At 38.5% G+C, this 18,323-nt stretch overlaps 1 protein-coding gene across 1 annotated transcript in view; it reads right to left on the bottom strand.

Moving 5' to 3' along the window:
• Positions 1-4,425: 4,425 nt before the first annotated feature.
• Positions 4,426-18,323, bottom strand: part of LOC104160060 (actin-binding LIM protein 2-like) — a gene marked incomplete at its 3' end in the record, with an annotated part of 101,621 nt that continues 87,723 nt past the window's right edge. The window contains exons 15-22 of the mRNA XM_009698118.1: positions 18,017-18,069; positions 17,249-17,396; positions 11,582-11,640; positions 9,490-9,544; positions 8,062-8,126; positions 7,815-7,895; positions 5,583-5,675; positions 4,426-4,616 (exon numbers count right to left, since the gene is read on the bottom strand). Coding sequence (XP_009696420.1) covers positions 4,426-4,616; positions 5,583-5,675; positions 7,815-7,895; positions 8,062-8,126; positions 9,490-9,544; positions 11,582-11,640; positions 17,249-17,396; positions 18,017-18,069 — 745 coding nt within the window. The remainder of the gene's footprint in view (positions 4,617-5,582; positions 5,676-7,814; positions 7,896-8,061; positions 8,127-9,489; positions 9,545-11,581; positions 11,641-17,248; positions 17,397-18,016; positions 18,070-18,323) is intronic.

Below are 18,323 nucleotides of genomic sequence, written 5' to 3' on the forward strand. Positions count from 1 at the left end.
ATAACTAAAACGCAAATGTTTCTTATTAAGATATACAGAACTAAGCAAGGGCTGAGCTAAATCTCTCTACTGCAATGCAACCACTATAATGGAAAATCCTCATGCTCTACAAAACACGATCATTAAAATGAATGGTACAGATATGCGCTCATTTTTGAGTCTCTCAGAACAAGAGTAATTAATTGCACATTCAATTGCTCCACAGCGTTATCTCAAAAAGAAGTGATGCTTCTCGCTGTAAATTAATAAGGCTTGTCTATTTTTCTGTGGCCTGCTAAAAAGTCACTAATAATTCTAAACAGAGTTATAATGTTTATTTAATTCAATGAGTTTTCCCTCAGAATAACTGCTTTTAATGAAGTTCTGAGATCTTCAAAACTAATACCTAGGAACATGGCATTAGTGTGAATAAGTGACAGGAAGGGAAAATTACAATTAACCTACAGCCGTACTGCAGGAAGCTGTGACGAGGTCATGCTGCACAAGCATGTTTATTCTGTGTCAGTAATTGGATGGGAGTCCTCATATGAAAACCTGCTGATGTAGGAAATTCAGAGGATATCATACTTCCTCATGAGTCAATACTGAACCAATAAACCAACACAGTGGATGGCAGGAGGTGATGAGTTGAAGACCAGAAAAATCAAAGTCATAATTCCTAGAGGTCATTTAAAACCTCAGGTTTGTTTCTCTTTTGCTTTTTGTTATGTTATGTTCACAAGAAATGACAGCTGAGCATTACATTGCCTTTGCTTGAATCCATAGTGAATCTTACAGCTACTCTCTCTCTGAAGCACTACTGTGCACTCTGTTTTATAGAGTGTAATTTTAAATAGCTGTTCACTTCAATTCATTTTTGTTCAGAGTCCTTGGAACACTTCCAACCTCTGATCCACAAAATCCAGAAGTAAAAGCTACAGGATCTTTCCCGAGACTTCAAAATGCAAACTATTCAAAATAAGTGGGATTTAATGGGAAAGGTTTATTCACAGGTAAGTAAGCATTCATGTAAATAACGAAGTCTTAGCTCTTTAGGGTAGTGCAGAGGCTTTGCTGGTGGGACATAGTCTTTTCCTGTATTAGGATTTAGGATGTTAGAAGTTATCTCAACATTTGGAACAATAATAGCCGCCTCCTTTCTCCAGTTTTTTTCCTCTCCCTCCCGCTCCATTCCCTTCTGCTGTGCCTCTCAAAGTTAGCCCAAATACTGCTTTCGGATGCCCAATCATAATTTCCTGGAAAATTTTCTCTTTTATCTGTTGAATTTTGAATCCTCATTTTGCTTTCACAAGGTTTGCACTCCTCACCCTTCTTTCTGTTGCACTGCTGGGGCTCAGCAGGCTTTTCAGAGGTTTCTTCTAAGCCTACTGCATGGCTAATTACAAAGCTGTAATTAGCCATGTGCCGTGTTCCCAAGGGAGTATTCAACGTTATGCTCATCTATGGAGCAGTTAAGCTTCATGCTCAATAAATATTTCAAACTACTAAGTAATTATGCAATAGGAGAGGAAAAGTTAAGAAATGGCATGAATTGCCACCTAATGAACTTCAGGTATCAAAAGATAACTACAGCAGCTCCATTGATGAGGGGATGAGGCAGTAGGTGCTACAATTGTGGTTATGCTAGACAAGGGAACTTAGTCACAACACTGAACAGTTGGAGCACTTGTGCAACTGAGCCTTGGCAGAAGGCATAGATCCCTCTCTCTCCTCTGCTTCCACATAGCAACGTGGGTCCCCAAAAAGGCTCCTAGGAGAAGTAGCGTAACAGAAGCAGTGAGGAAAGGGGTCTGAAACCCTTCCCTGTGCCGATGTCACCCCAAGCATCCATACAATGCTCCTGGATCTGTGGATATATCTTGTTTGGTATTTCAGGGCATCATGAAACTTCACAGAGAAGCTGCATTCCACTCAGCACTACTACTGTGGGGTATGGACAATCTAATCTCTTGTGAAATATCACAAGTCACGCACAAAATATTCTGTAGTAGCATTGTACATTCAATATTTTCCCCAGCTGAGTCATCCATAAATATGCAAGAAGCTGAAAAGATACAAGTATTTCTCTCAGGGATATCAATATATTGCCTATGAAGTGGTACACATAGAACACCTCCGAGGATAACCTGTACCATCATTCTGTCATTCAACCAAATGAGCTTTTTCATATGACAATGACATAAGTAATTGCCTTCAGCAGACTACTGATAAAAACATTATATAATTAAGAAAATAACTAATAAATAAAACTAAAACTATGACTCCATAATGGATTATGAAAATATATAGAAGATTTTGAGTTTTAAAAATGTAATTTGATTTAGGTAAAAAATACCTTATTCTTAAAAGAGATTTTTCAGTTTCCCTTAGTTTGGGCTTTAGTGGATCTGTAATATGAATGCTCCACAACTAACCTCCGTTCACTCCCACAGTGTTTCCACTCTCATAGGAATTAGCTTTCATGCATATCACATAATTTCTAATGCATATTTTCATTTTATAATGGCTCCTTTCGTAAGGGCTTTGAAAACTGATATAGACATCCAGCACCGATCACAACACAAGCATATGCCTAGAATAAGAAACACCACACAAACATTTTTCAAGTTAAACAGTGTGAAGTTCCACTGAAATCAGTGACCTGCATTTTTTCATTCCAGGTTATGAGCTTCATCGTGAAGTAAGCCCGTAACCTCAAATCCAGCCCCAAACTACAAACTGCATTTCTCTATGTTAAAACACACAGTATTCAGTTTTGCTCTGATTTTCCCCATCTGAGCTCCAGAGGAGGGGGGACATGCAACATTACTTGTATGAACGACATCTAGGAGCTGGGGCTGTTACAAATTCAGGCTCACTTACTGGAAACCAGTCCTAAAATGGTTGCAGCCCAAATGGCTAGAACCCAGGGTGATCGTTGAATAAAAACTAGTGGAAAAAATGTCATCCCTAAAACAAATCCAGACAAGCAGTTTCAGGAGGAAAAGCATGTTTGAATTAATGTGAGTGCTCTGTTCAAACAAGACCGCACCCATGTTTAAATCTCTCATTTCTGTTTACAAAAGAACAAGGTGGCAGATGAAGGTTTGCTACTCGACATTCCAGAATATTTTTTTCGTTAGCAATTGTTTCAGTGTATCCTTGTTAAACAAAGAGTGAACAGGCTCAAACAAAAGTGGAATCATTTACTTTCTACTGCATTCGATAGGCATGAATGCATAATGCTTTTAACTCTCTGACATTCAAAAGAAAAGGCTAAAGAAACTAAGATACATTTAGATAAGAAAATGAAATGAAAACACTGAAAGATGGTTTCCAAATGGAAGACTCTAACTATGTTGGCTTTCAAAACTACCAGCCTGTGACCACGAAAGAAATCGTATACTCTGTGATAAAAGCAACTTCAGGAGGAAAAAATAAATCAACATCTATGCAGTTGGGGATGAACCATCAATTTGAATGTGCAAGCACTGAACCACGCTGTTGTGACTGAACAATAGTTAAACAATATTCAATCTAAGATAAAAGTACCAAGTGCATGCTTTTAGGACCCCAAGGCCTAAATCATAAAAGGTATTCAAATACTTAAAAGAGGTATCAAGTTTTTCAAAAGTGTCCATAAGCTCCTTTGGAAAAAAAAACCAGGCCACATGGAATACCACTGGGAAAGCAGCAGGTAAGGGATGTGCTAATGTGTATCATCCAAAGGTGATGTCAGTCCATGGAAATTCAGGACTTAAGTTGTCCAAAATAGGGAAATTTGCTCCAGGACACTTATATTTAAGCTTCTGCATAATAAAATGATCCTTTTGATAAAATGTTCCAAAATGGATAAAATTATGTGTTTTTTCAAACGCTATTGCAGAAAGAGCACCAAATAATCCTATTTTGTAATTACATTATGTTAAGGCTTCATCTTCACAGACTATACCAACCTAAGCAAATTAAGGACTTACAGAGTTCTTCAAAGCAAGGCCAACTTTAAAATTAGACCATGTTCCTCAAGGCCTTGTCCAGGTCAGTTTTGCACTCCTCCAGAGATAGAGACTCCACAACTTCTCGGGCAACCCTGTTCCAGTGCACTACTCCCCCAGTGAGGAACTTTTCCCTTATACATAGCTGTAATTTCCCTTCCTGCAACTTGTGACTGTTGCCTCTTGGCCTTCCAGTGCCTACTTCAGAGAGGGGTATGTTTTCCTCTATAATCCCTTTACTGCAAAGGTGAGCTGCTGACTCCTGTTTAGTTTGTTTTCCATCAGGACCATCAGGTACTTTTCTGCGGAGCTGTTCATTCCATCTTGTGATGATGGTGTTATTCTGTCACAAGTGTAGGAATCTGGATTTACCTTCACTGAACGTCATGAAGTCCCCGTCGACCCATTCCTCTAGCCTGGCCAGGTCCCTCTGAATGGAAGCTCTGCTCACCTGAGCATCAACTGCTGTTCCCCCAAGTTTCTGTCATCTGCAGATGCAGTGAGGGTGCAATTCCTCTTCTTCACCCAGATTGTATAATCCAATCCTGTGCTACTGCTTTGTTGTTCTGCAACATTATCTAAATTAATTTGTTCTTCACTGTTTCCTGTTAGAATAGCCCATAGGAACGCTGGTCCGTTCATCTAACATTAGAATTAACAGCACTGAGGTTGAGAGAAACTTCTAAAAAACTTCCTGGGCCAAATCCTTATCTAGTGTAAATTCCTCACATTTCTAATCAGCTTGCGCTAAACAAAGATCCAGGCTATTCATTCAAAAGCCAGAGTGCCAGTAATGTACTTAAAAATCAGCAGGTCGTTTATTATAACTAGTTCTCAATGCTGCATGTATTAGTTCACTGTTGGCATAAACACCTCCTGGAAGAGCACAAGGAACTGGGTACTTCTGCCTCACTGCTGAGTTAGAACAAGCAAACAAAAACATGCCAAGTATTTCTACGCTTAGATATATGTGCTTTTGAAGAAAGAATTCCTATTATTTGAATGCATTTATTACCAGTTGAGTCCTTCCTAATCTCTAGATATCTCTTGGGCTTAGAAAAATATGTATTTTTACAAGAAAATATTTTTTATAATCCTTAAAATAAATCTCTTACACAACAGTGTAATCTAAAAAACACTCACAATGGGAGCAAAGTTAGGAAAACACTACCACCCATTAAAACCCCACCCTCCTGTGGTCCTCGACCATTAGCCGAGGCCTCCATTGCAACCTCCCTTAATTTGACCAAAGGAGCTAATGCTTGAGTTCATTTTTCATGATAGAAACACTCAGTGTAGGAGACTTCCCTTGGAAGACGGAATCAGAGACAAACAGCAGCACCTTTTCCATGACATCTATGCTGGATCAGTGAAAGTTTACAACAAACTCTGTTTCACAAACAGGAGCCCACTTCAAGCCAAGAGTGCTGTTAAATATCCAGCTCATGCAGATTTAGCCACCTTATTGCTCCTAAGTAGACCAGGAAATCAGAAACACCACATGTGAGATATTCTAATCATACTGTACACATTAAGACTGCTTTCAGGTTTGATAGTTGATATAAAACAAAACGGTTCTAGGTCTCCTTTCCCTGACAGCTCCCATACCCTGTCCACAGCCATCACTCCCATGAGCTTCTTCTGATTTGCAGCAGCAAGAGCAAGGTGAGGCTTCAGCCCATAAAACTGATCAGAATAAAACTGGAATATTAGAACATGGATTTTTTTCTTAAAAGATTTTCCTAGATAAATCACTCTACAGTTTGGATAATACATGGGCTTAGCAGTGCTATCACCTTCACCATTTCTGTAGGCACAATCCAGCCCTTTCAAAAGTGACATTGGCTGTGCAGGATGAAAACAGAAGATCAGCCAGCAACCAGTTCTGCTTGGAAAGAGGACTTGCCTCATAGAGATCTGTGAGCAGTGAATCACACCCTCGTAGTCTTGGGCTCCCTGAGTCTTGGGTCTTGCCTAAGCCTGAAATCTGCTGAATGCACAAGTCAGCAACTAAGTCACAGTCGTCGTCTTCTTCTACCACAAGAGGAAATAATGATAAACTGCTTTTCTATGCAAACCTACTTACTTCCAGCAATCTTGTAATGCAGAAGGAAGGGACAGGGAAGAGGGGAAGGGGTCGGCAGGGAAGGCAACAGTTTGTGCCTGTCGCTCAATTCTGCATATGGTTTGAATGTGTAGATGAGCTGCTGTCTCTGATTTTCCAGTAGTTATAATCCTATTAAAATGCTGCTAATTTAATTGTTTAGAAAACTACCAATCCCTAATAAATGTAAGATGGTCTACAAAGGAGTCCTTCCTGCAGACACACATGTTTAACATAGTGCAGCAATCAGCAGGATCAGTCTGGTCCCCTTATCACTTTTCTGGTGCAGGTTTGAAGCAGATCTTGTTTATTGTTCTTTTTTTGCAAACCTCTGTGAGATCTTTGAAGTAGTCAGGCTCCTTGAGCCATCAGGCACTGGGCTGCACCTGGTGCGAGGCAGACTGAGCAACTCCAATGTTAAACAAACAGCGATCCCAGCTGAGGACAGTGTATGAGTTACGGGTAATGGCAGCCAGGACAGGCATGATCCATCCAAAGCAAACTATATGTTGTCTTAAAAAAGCAATTTGGAGCTGCATTTGCTATTCAGACCAGTCTGATGTGTTTAAACAAAGACTCTGTTCTTTAATACACACACACACATGTATATATATAAAAGAATCCTGTATAGGATGTGTCCAGATGAGTATCCCTCCAACTCTCTGCTCCTTTTTCTGGACTCATTATGCTTTTTATTATTGCTATCATGCCTTGTTATATCCCAGGAGTAAAACAGCACATGTTTGAGGCTCTTTTTTCCTTAAAATGAAATCAATACCACTTGCTGGGTAATCAAGCGACAAGCGCACTGAGGTATTTAAGAAGATAACACCATTTCCAAAATATACTACATGTATAAGAATTTGGTAAATGATTTTTTTTTAAAAAATTGATCTTTAATGAGGAACTTTCTGCTACTTCATAGTTTTTCTTCTTTTTTTGCTTTAATATTAAAGCTTCTTCTTTTCTTGTCACATTATCAAGTTAAAAATACAACAAAATTATTCAAATATAAATCTTCCCAGAAGTCCAATACTGTTATCACATAATTTTTATTGAACTATCTCTTCTTCTTAATAGTAATTCACACAAAGATATATTAGTTTAATAATTTAGTTGAGTCTTTATTAAGTCCTGTCATTACTCAGTCAAAAAAATCAACCTCATGAATTTTACCTGAACATCAACTTCAGGATTTGGCCTTTGGAAACTAAGCTTTCCTTTATAATAAATTATATCTGTATTTTTCCAGCCTATGCTACTACTCTTTGAGAGAGGTGGATGCTACAGCAAATATGTAGCAGAGTGATCACGGATCACACAGCCAAAGGAGAGGCTGAATAAGACAATGGAGCAGAAACACAGATCCACATATTTGCAGGATAGAGCTTTTTCATCATACTCAGGTTATTCTAGGAGGATGTTTTTTACAGGAATTAAAAAAAACAAGTTTCACCTTCCCCTTTCCAACTTTCAATATCCTGTATAATCATCCAACTAATGAGTTTTATCAGTATCTTTGTAAAACACTATTTGGTCAGACATTTGCCAGGTTTTTGGTTATTCTTTTTTCATTAAATTGCCTACATACCAGTGTTTTCAAATAAAATACAATATATAATGTTATTCCTCTGGTCTCTCTTCTCTCATTGCTCTTACTTGGTCACAGGAATATCTAAGATGGTAAACAAACAGGACAAAGACTTGCAAAGTCATCAAGTAAATATCATTCCTACCTCCAGTCTGGTCCTGTCCACATCCTTAGGCAATTTCACACGAACTCGGTTTGTTACAATAAGTGTTTCATAAGGATAAATCTGTTAAAAAGACAAGAGCATATGAACTCCAGCCAAATCTGATTCTGATGTGTAGAAATGTGGGGAACTTACTAATTTAAATGGTACATACTTGCATCCTGATTTGACAAATATTTCACTGGGACAAAAATTAACAAAATAAAATAAAAAAAGGAACACATGTAACCTTGCTAGGAAGTGCTGAATCTGATTGTTCTTCCAGTGTTGGAAAAGCCCTTCTTACCTTGTATTCTGCAAGAGAATGAGAATAGGTTCACAGTTTAGAATTTATAGGCTTCTTTTGGAACATTTAGATACATCAGCAATTTGTTATGCTACTACATTTCTCTCTTCTCAATAGTTGTTGGATAACTGCATGCACAGTAAGCATTTGACCCCCATGCTCTGAAAGCCTATAACACTATTACCGAAGCAATAGTCCTTGAAATCAAAGGCTTATTACAGAAAATCCATCTCCTGATGCCACTTGGTTACACAATGAGTATGTCTGGCAAAATTGGGAATTTCTTTTTACAGGAGGCTTTTGTGCAGAGTTATGTCAGTCTGTCATCCAAAAGTCCTGCCCTTATCGTTCTTTACTGAAAATAGTTAAAATATATGGATTATTACAGGCATGTCAGTTTGGGAACATATATGAAAACCATTGAGTTAATACAATATTCCAAGATGCCAACATCCTGCACTTGGGCTGACTGCAGTGGGAATAACGATAGTGAATAAAAGATGATTTGCGGATGTAGGGACAATGATTCCTGGATCTAAACTAGCACAAGAGTACTCTAGTTAGGTCAGTATATGACTATATATGATATGACTACCACAAGGTCATCTGTTCACAATGATGATTAAATGCAATCAGGATAGCCAATATGTTTTCATAGACCTTTTTATGGTCTGAAATGAAAGCAGAGGTAAGTCTACGTTTCAAAATCCGTACTTTAAACTACTCAAACAAAGAGACAAAGACTTGTATCAACACGGAGGCATGAAGTGAAGCATTAGAGTAAGATTTTAAAAACGAGATTAAGTGTCTTGGAAACAAAATCCTGCTCTTCCCCATGAGTAGAGGTATGTTGCTAAATTGCTCAGCTCTTTTCAAAATTCCAACCCAAGTTGCACATTAAGTTCACAGTCCACTTAAACTGTAATAAAAAATGAATGCAAATAAATTCTGCTTTTTGAATTCTGTACATTTTAACCACACTGTAGCACAAACAAGAAGTACAATGGACTTTTTTTTTTTTTTTAAAAAAAAGGTAGGTCTTGAAGGAGTAATATCTTAAATTTCTTCCTCTCTTTGATATAAGACCACCACCACAGAGGCTGTTGCTACATATTGAGGATACTGGGATTGACTCAGCCTGGTTGCATCACTTTATGATGCAGGACTTCAGTCAGGCCTTTATGTTCTTTTAGATAAAAAGAAGATTCTCTGTGATAAACATGATACTGAGCTGGGTCTCTAGTCATTACTTGGACCAGTCATTACTACATGAACTATGGGAAGATCTCAGAATAGTAACCTTTATGGCAATATGTTAATGAGTATCTGCAAAGGAAGAAAACATGGAGTGGAAATGATATTACAACGTACCTTTCATCCCCCAGCTCGCTTCCTGGTCTGTTTCGTATTGGGCCATATTGTCAGGCTGAAAGAGAATGAAAGAAGCAATGTAGCAGCAAAATACACCACAAAACCACTCTGCACATTGTTGAGAGAAAAAAGAAAACCAGCTGATACTACACAATCAAAATACAGATCCTTGCGAAAGAGAATGAAGTCTCATTTGAACTTGCCCTAATTGCTCAAGTAAGGTAAGACTGAAATTGCTACATGCCTTTCCCTGTGATGCAGACGTCTTACTGCCATCATCACAAACCATTTATACTGCACTGAAATTTGTCTCATTCTGCTTTCTGCTTCACACTGCTGATGACATTAAGTCCAGGGAGAACTGTGTGTATATGCCATAGCTTTGTTTGACCCACTGTCTTTTTCCTTTGCTAGCAAATGCTGTGATGAAAAACATTATAGGATATCACAAAAGCACCAATTTATGATTTTTATTTTCCTCGAGTCTCATTTTTGCCTGTTAGGGTATCAGTGGTGTGCACATCTATGCTCACAATAACCTGCAAGGTTTCTTAGTGTTTGGTTTTGGTTTATTTTCTTATACAGCACTGGGATGGCTGATTAAAAATATCAAACTACAAAAGCTGGTATGAACCTGCAATCCAAACAGAGGACATCCATTCTGAGAAGAATTCTGGCCTCAAGGATTCGACCATAAGCAACCTTTTCAACTTTCCTACAGTTTTCGGCTGCGAGGTTGGACCCTTTAGCCGGGACAAATGCTGCCATCTGCTGATGTCATATTACATTGCATGGCTTCAGCCTACGAGCGTGGCCAACTCCACCGCTGACGGAGTTTGCTTTGGCCTCATCTGGGTGAAGCCTTCTGATGGCTTGGGTACCTCGCCAGCGCGGCGGCTGGGCGCAAGTCGGTCCCTCGCTTGCTGCAGGTTACTGGTAACAGCTGTTCTGGAAAGTCAGAGAAAAGCTGTTGACTCAGTGGTGGGGACAGGTTTACCTAGACCCTTGCAAATTCCTAAATCTCATTTGATCAAGTTGCAGTGCCACTGGTTCCTTTGGAGAGGAATTCAAGCAGTCAGGTATTGAAGCAACGCAGGCACAATTAGTCTTGTGGTATTAACTCAAAGGGATGGACACTTCAGTAGTCCCTGAAAAAATCATTTAGCTACTCTTTGACAGTTGCTTTCTTGTAGCTCCTTCCAAGGACCTGCAGTTTGACTCTTATCACTGGGGAAGTTTAATCCTTCTCATGTGCTTTTGCAGCTTTCATATCTTCCTTTGGAGAAAGGAGGGAATTTGAATGAGGTCCTGTCTATGTAATTTAGACAGAAATCAGTCTTCAAAATGTAAGTGCACGTGCATCTATGTATTGCCAAATTATGACTATTAACCATAAGAGGTTTGTACCCAAAAATATAAGCCATGAACTAAGAACCCATAATGCTAGATGTGAGAGCGAGACACTACAGTGTCAAAGATGCCTTTTTCCTAAAGACTTATTAAAAATTATAAAAAAAGATTAGAAAAAGAATGCCTAGTCTGACCTGATCATAATTTTGTTACGCATTTTGCTTTCTAGATTGCTGCCTGCCATTCTCTCTGTATTGCTCCCTCCCTGCCTTAAAAATACAATGTCTCTGTGTGTATGTGCATATACATATATATATACTCACACGCATGCATACTGGAAAAAAAAACAGAATAGACGGTTCAAGAAATGCAATGGATGTGGGCTGCTCCACCTTTGCTTTAAGATCATTACTTGCCTAATTATAGGCCTAACCCTCTCTATCATTAATTCAAGCTATACTGTGATCTATTAATATGTGCAGCCTGTACATTCTGGACCTTCGTTTGTTTTGGGAGGAGAATCAAGATTCCTAATGCTCATGACGCACACAGTTAAAAGGAGCAGCCTCAGTCTGTCTTACTTTTGCAAACAGACAAACTGTAACCCACACAGGGTATGAATCTGTCAGACAAGGCTGGCAGAGAAAGTACCTCTGAAGTGTTAATGCTGTGTAGATTTTCAACTAAGTTACCTATTTATGATACACTACAGCCTGGAGAATGCATTTAAATGTATACCTACCTGATGTAAGCCATTCTTTCCATAGCCAGGTAGAGAAGCAGATTTAGAATATGGAAATCCTGTAAAAGACATAACATACAGCTGCATTTTTGGTAAATCCTTTACAGCCTACTAAAACAGAGATTTCAAGAAAACATCCAGAATCAGCAATTACAAGTTCAATATGCACATTCTATTATATATATAACTGAGCAATGCTCATCTTTTCTCCATATTTAATGTACATGACCATACATGACAATGTCTATAAATAACAGCATGCCAGGATACACTCCCCTTACCAGGCATGACATGAAGAGAACTATGGGACTCACATTACAGAAGCCTTATGCAGCTACGTGACGCAAAGCAAATTTGAGAGCTTGTGAAATTTCTGCCCTCCAACTTGGTGTTAAACCATGACTTGAAAATGGGATTAAAGATACCATCAGTTTAGAGCTACCTCACTTCTAATCATGATGTATGTGGTCTGGTTTTGCTTTTGTTTCTTAAAAAAGAAGGGTCTGTATCCTACCACCTAAAAAAAACCTCCACAAATTTTTTTTTTTTTTGCTTTCTTTAAAACTTCTTCTACTGCTTCAAGTGGAAAAAAAGCATAAATGAAGATACGGCAATGAATAAAATAAATCAGTGAGAGTATAAACACTCAAGAGGAACAAAGTTTTAAGACAGACAAAATTGGCAATATGGTGATGAAACTGTGTATGGTCACTATGAAACTACTGAAGAGCCTTACTTTTAATATTGAGAGTCTAATAAGACAGTTTGGAAGTTTCTTTTGTCAGTGAAAGGACAAAAAATGTTTCAGATTAGTTTTTAGTTAATAAAAATAATGCTGTATAGAAGTGACAAGCTAAATCAGTTTAAATTAAACAGAAGATGAACACGTGTGTAATAAATGTTCCTGATTCCAGTACAGAAAACTTCGATAAATTGATGCAAAGAGTCACAGAAGTCACTTAGCTCAAAGAACTGGATGTACAATGCTTCTTTCTGGACACAGATTGTTAATGTTTTTGACAAAGGGGAATGCAGGAAGGGAATCCAGACCCCACTGGATTAATAAATACCTTAAGGAAATGATTAGGATTAAGCATACAGAAAGAAAAAACAAAAGATGGATCAGCAAAGAGCTCACAATGTGCTGTGATAAAGTAAGAACTGCCAGAAATCAAGCTGAGTTAAACACTGAAAATGACATTAAAACAAATAGCAAAAGGTTCTCCAGCTATCCAAATAAAAAGAGAATAGGGAAAGAAAAAAAAAGCGAGTTACACTATGTCAGTACACAGCAGAGGTGAAAGGTAACCTAGGTATGGCTCCAACATTGAAGGAGTATTTCACCTCCGTTTTTAGAAACAAAAGGTAGAGTACTGAGCAAGGATGGAAAGCTAACAGAATAAGGGTATGCCAATGAATCACAGGTGTGATGGAAACATAATTCAAAGCACTTAATGTACTTAAACAGGGAGCAATAAGCTCACATCAAATTGCAAGTCCAATACCTCTTACCATTGGAGAACAGCAAATATAGTTTTTATATTTAAAAGGGGAAAAAGATAATGAGGAGCTACCAGTTTGCTTCCAACTGAAAACTCTAGGAAAGACTGAACAAAAACATCAAAGTAAACAGAAAATCAATTATATTCACATAGATTTTAATAGGTTTAACATAAGTTAAAGACACAGTGCCAGACTTGCTTGGTAGCCTTCTTTGTTAAGAGAAATTACTTCTGCACAACATAAATTTTATTGGATTTCATCTAATGTGATAACATTACAGTGTTTGGTATTTGGCTGCACATGAAATAAAGGGCAAATCTGGAGAAGATGGAGTTTATCAGAGAAATTATAGGTTCAGTAAGGAATTAACGAAATGTAAGCAATGGGTAGTGAGAACTGAGCAGAGCTGATAGAGAAAAGTGTCAGCATGGACTGGTGTAGAGTTGAAATTGCCTCATGTTTTCACTAATAATCTGGGCACCAAAAATAGTAATGGGCTAATAAACTTTGCTGTCTACACAAAGTTATAAAGCACTGCCAATATAGAGGAGGATTTGGATATCACAAAGAACTGGGATAACTTTGAACATTAGAGTAATAGAAATGGGATAAAATTTAGTAATTCATGGGAAAAGTCAGGCACTTGGGGACTAATAAATACGCCAAACTTCTACTGTTTAAGCTGAGAGCTCATAATTTGGAAATGATGGGGAAGGAGACAGGCTTAGGTATATAGCTTAATCACAAGATGACCTTGATTTGCTAATATAAGTGTAAAAAAGCGCAAAAGTTGGAAATGTCTGTCCTGATACATATAAGATATGGAAATAACAGTATTTTCAGGAAGCGACAAGAGATCCTGGAGGAATCCTTTGTGCTGTTCTTGTTCATCAGTTTTCAAGCAGGTTAAATTAACTCCACAAGACCAGTGGCCTATTGGGTAACTGGGGCAATGAAAGCTCATCGCAGGAAAAAGGCTTGATAAACTTGACTTACTTTAGCTAGTAAAATGAAGATGATCTATAAAAGCAAGAGATGTTTTAGAAACATAATCAACCATCTGAGAAGTGGTATAAACTACGAGCAGAACTTTTGTTTTCAGCCCCACAGGGGGTTTCCAGGTCTGATACAAAGACATAGTGATGAATAGTAAAATGGATCACTTAGCTATTCCAGTTTGGAAACTAGAAACTTATCATTGCCTGTTATCTGAACAGCAGTGACACCAGAGGGCAAAGAGTGTAACACCTGTGAGACAGAATGAACATATCTGCGACAAACCTATCATCTCTGCTCCTGCCTGGAAAAAGATGCTGGTGTTGAACATCAGGGTGAAATTCAATTTCTTTAGCACGCAGCAGCTGAGGAGCTGCCTCCCAGGCTGCCAGAGCTGAGCCACATCTGTGGCCACAAGCGACATCGTGCGGCCGGCTGGAAAAAATCCAAGAGGCGAATAAAGTTGAAATAGCCCAAATCAAGCTAGCAAGACCCACTGACTCCAGTGGGAACTGTATTTCACTCAGCTTCTGTTTCCCACGAACTTAGTTACAAAGTTAAACATGTTTTATTTTGCTTCTTTTTTTTTTTAATACAAAGTAAAAATAGAACACTAAAAGCCAACAACCACATACTGCTCATTATCACATCCAACAGCAGTTGTACCATTACAGAAAATTTTCTTGAGTAACTGGCCAAGATAAAGCAATATTTCTCTCTAATTAGGCACTATCTGAACATCAGCTACTCTCTGCATGGATACGGCTCCTGCTTTTTCCAGTATGACATTCACTCTAACCTAGATAGTCTGAGGTTGCCTCTTAGCACATCAGGGACACATCAACAGCAAGGGTTACACACCTTGCTAGATGTCTGCTTTCCTAAATATGTGACACTTAAAATCGTGAATTATGGTAAATGATTAACTATTAAACACCTACATATACAGAAACAAGACACATTGACACAGGTGGATGTAAGGAGATACAAGCTCCACTCTAGATGCCTGCTAATTACACAAGCCTCATACTGATGTGCTTTGTTGTTAGGTGTATTCTTCTGGACATACAGCTAAAGTAATGTGGCTAAATATCTTCTACAGCAGAATAACCCTTCTCTGGTTTGCTCAGAGGCTGGACAGATGAATGCAGGGCTGTTTGCACAGTTACGTTTGGACACATTACCAGAGATTCACAGTCTGATGCCTGCTAACCCCCTCCACTCTGCATGTAACCACTTGGCAACAAACCTATACCTGAAAAGTTTATTTTCTCTGATACCCACTGACTATGCCACAGAGATGGAGCTAAATGTCAGAGTTCTCAACCACAAGTGCAAGAGGCAGAGAAGCTACTCTTCCATGGCCAACAGGGCATGTGACAAACATTCAGAACTCAATAAGGAAACACAGAGTAGAGAATGAATTACTTAGGATGTCCGTGGGTCTTAAAACAGTCAGGCGGCTGAATAAAATCATAAAGAAAGGAAAAAAAGAAGTGTAAATGTCAGGAAAAGAAAACTTCCTCAATGTAATTTCTGTGTAGCTGCTAATTGGGTAACAGGGCCCACTTCTACGACGGACAGAGAAACTCTGACAAAAAGCAATGGAAAATGAACTACACAACCTATATTGCATTGGCACAGAGGTGGTATAGACCCTGACAGAGGTGTGAATCATGTTTTGCATACCTAGTTTTAATAGATACACACTCCCAAGACAATTAAAAACCTAAAAGAAACGCTGGTATGGAAGAGTGACAGGTATAGCAATATTCTAATGAAAAAAATTGACACCATATGTTGTTCCTGTATAACATAGTTCTTGGTGTGCTACATCTCCCTACTTAAAATTTGCGCACAAGGACTATTCTCTCAATACATACATAGAAAAGCATCATATCAACTCCAGAGAGCTTCCAAACATACCCAATGTGCGCATTACAATGAAAAGTTTGGGTGTTCATTTCTGGGCATCAACTTATTGATGTTAGGTGTGTGAGGTGGTCAGACCTGGTTTCCTCTGCACAGGGAATCCTACAATACACCATGTACACATGTATGTGATGTCTGGTGAGGACTTAGAAATCAAATTCCTTCAAGTTAGACCAGTGAGAATGATGATCCAAAACAGTTTTTCCTCTTTATCTTGTTACAGCCTTGTGACAGACTTTGTAGCATCTGTTTTTCCTCTTCCTTGCATAGCTAAGCCATAATTTCCTTAATATAAGTTGATGGAGCCAGCTATCACATTACCAAAATGCCCACAAGACTGACATCCTAGCCCTGCTGCCAGACATGCCTCGCATTGGATGCATTCTTTTGGAAAACTGCTTCCCCAAATTGTTTACCCCAGATGACCTGCTACTGCTGTATGGTGTAAAGTAGAGGAGGCAGGCAGAGGAATGGCACAGTTACCTGCTAAAATTCATTTAACCTATTTTCTGTCATTTATGTAATCTAAAAGCAAAATTCAGACCTGATTCTGATGACCATTTCCTTCACCTCCTGACTTGCAGAAATGTGGAGTAAGAAATGTGTAGAACATGCTTTTGCTACTGACAGCTACCATGGGCATATGGTCTTCAGACCAGTATTTAGTACCAAAATTACCCCATTATTCCAGCTGGAAGATTTCTGTGAACTTACAGGTTTAAAAGTGAGTGATAACAAAAACTTCCTATCCTAAATTAATCTTTGGAGCAAAGTGTTCTTTATGCTTATCACGATACAGAAGAAATCCCTCTACCAATATTCAAAATACATAGTTTGTATCAAGGAGTAATTAGCACAAGTCAACAATCTGCCTGACACTACCATCCTGTCTACCGAAAATAGATAGCATATACCAAATACTCACTTTTCTGTATTAATGAGGGACAGGTTTTTGTGGTAAGGAACCTCTGCTCTCCAAAGAGACAATACAGTTTCTTTATACAAGCAATGCTGCTTCTATCACTAATATGAAAATACGGTTTCACTATTGAAGTCTGAAGGCACTGAACGTTTACAAGCCATAGCAAACCAAACTGACAAATAGGTGTAATTACGATAAAGAAATGAAGCATAAAACCAACTTGAGAGCTATGTGGACAGGGCTGCAGCAGGGCCACCTTCCTTTGCCACATTCCTACTCGACAGCAGGGGCAGGCCAGGGGATGGGGTACTCACGGGAGTAGCCAGCAGTTGTGCCCTCCAGCCCCCTCGGGAAGTTTTCTCTGTCAGTTCCGGCAGTAAGAGACAGGGACCGCGTCTCCGAATCTGGGGAATTAGTTCTGGTGTCCGTATCCCCCTTCAGAATAAGCCAACTGGTCTTTAGCTGGAGAGAGTAAAAGCCTGTTACAAGACTCAGGATTTAACATCTGAATGCAGTTCTCTTACTTCACGTGTCTTGGAAGTCTTGTGAACTGAGTGTATGTTATGCTCATTGCAACTTGCACCATCCTTTACCGAATTATAAAAGTCGACTATATGACGACTTAGGCATCATAGCTACTAAAAACTTTCAACTTTCAGCTGGGCTGAGGATTGTTTCTCTGTTAATTAAGCTGCACAGCATGTCCCACTTTAGAAGAAGCACTATGTTATTTTCTTATAATTAATCTGCTGTTAGCATTTTTCTTGTATGTTAATATGCACCCTAAGTAAAAGTTCACAGGCTTAGCTGAATCACCAATGTATATATTGAGACTGAGTGAAAATCCGTGAGCTTATTGCTCTTAATCTCAATATCCCTACTTTTTTCTTTACTGTAGAATGTAGATTCTAAAATGTCTAGGTGAGACATTAAGCTTTTCTATATCTTCTTGGACAGACCTAAAAGTAGTAATGATTGTTCCAGTTATATGAAAAAATAACTTTACGTATGAACATGTTTTAGAAACAGTTGCTTCAAGAAAGATCAATGAACTACTTCCTTTTGATCTTTCTGATCATTACCTTCTTACTGTCCTGATCCAAGCTTCCATCTTCCCCTTCTGATCTTCTTGCTGCTGGAAGATTAATTTAATTTTAAAAATTAGAACAGATTACATCTTTTTTGTCTTCTGTTTTGACCATGGTTATATTCCAAGTATTAAGAAGGGAAAAAAATACAATAAAAAACAAAACCAAACCAAACCCAAACTCAGAGCTGGGCAGGAAATTCGATGTGTAGAGCTATGGTTTCAGAGAATTATTTAAAATCATTTTGAAATTATTACAGTAATACTCATCCTTCAGTTATACAGTGAATTTAGACAATCTA

The sequence above is a fragment of the Cariama cristata genome, unplaced genomic scaffold (assembly GCF_000690535.1).
Source record: "Cariama cristata isolate BGI_N322 unplaced genomic scaffold, ASM69053v1 scaffold5164, whole genome shotgun sequence".
Taxonomy (NCBI): domain Eukaryota; kingdom Metazoa; phylum Chordata; class Aves; order Cariamiformes; family Cariamidae; genus Cariama; species Cariama cristata.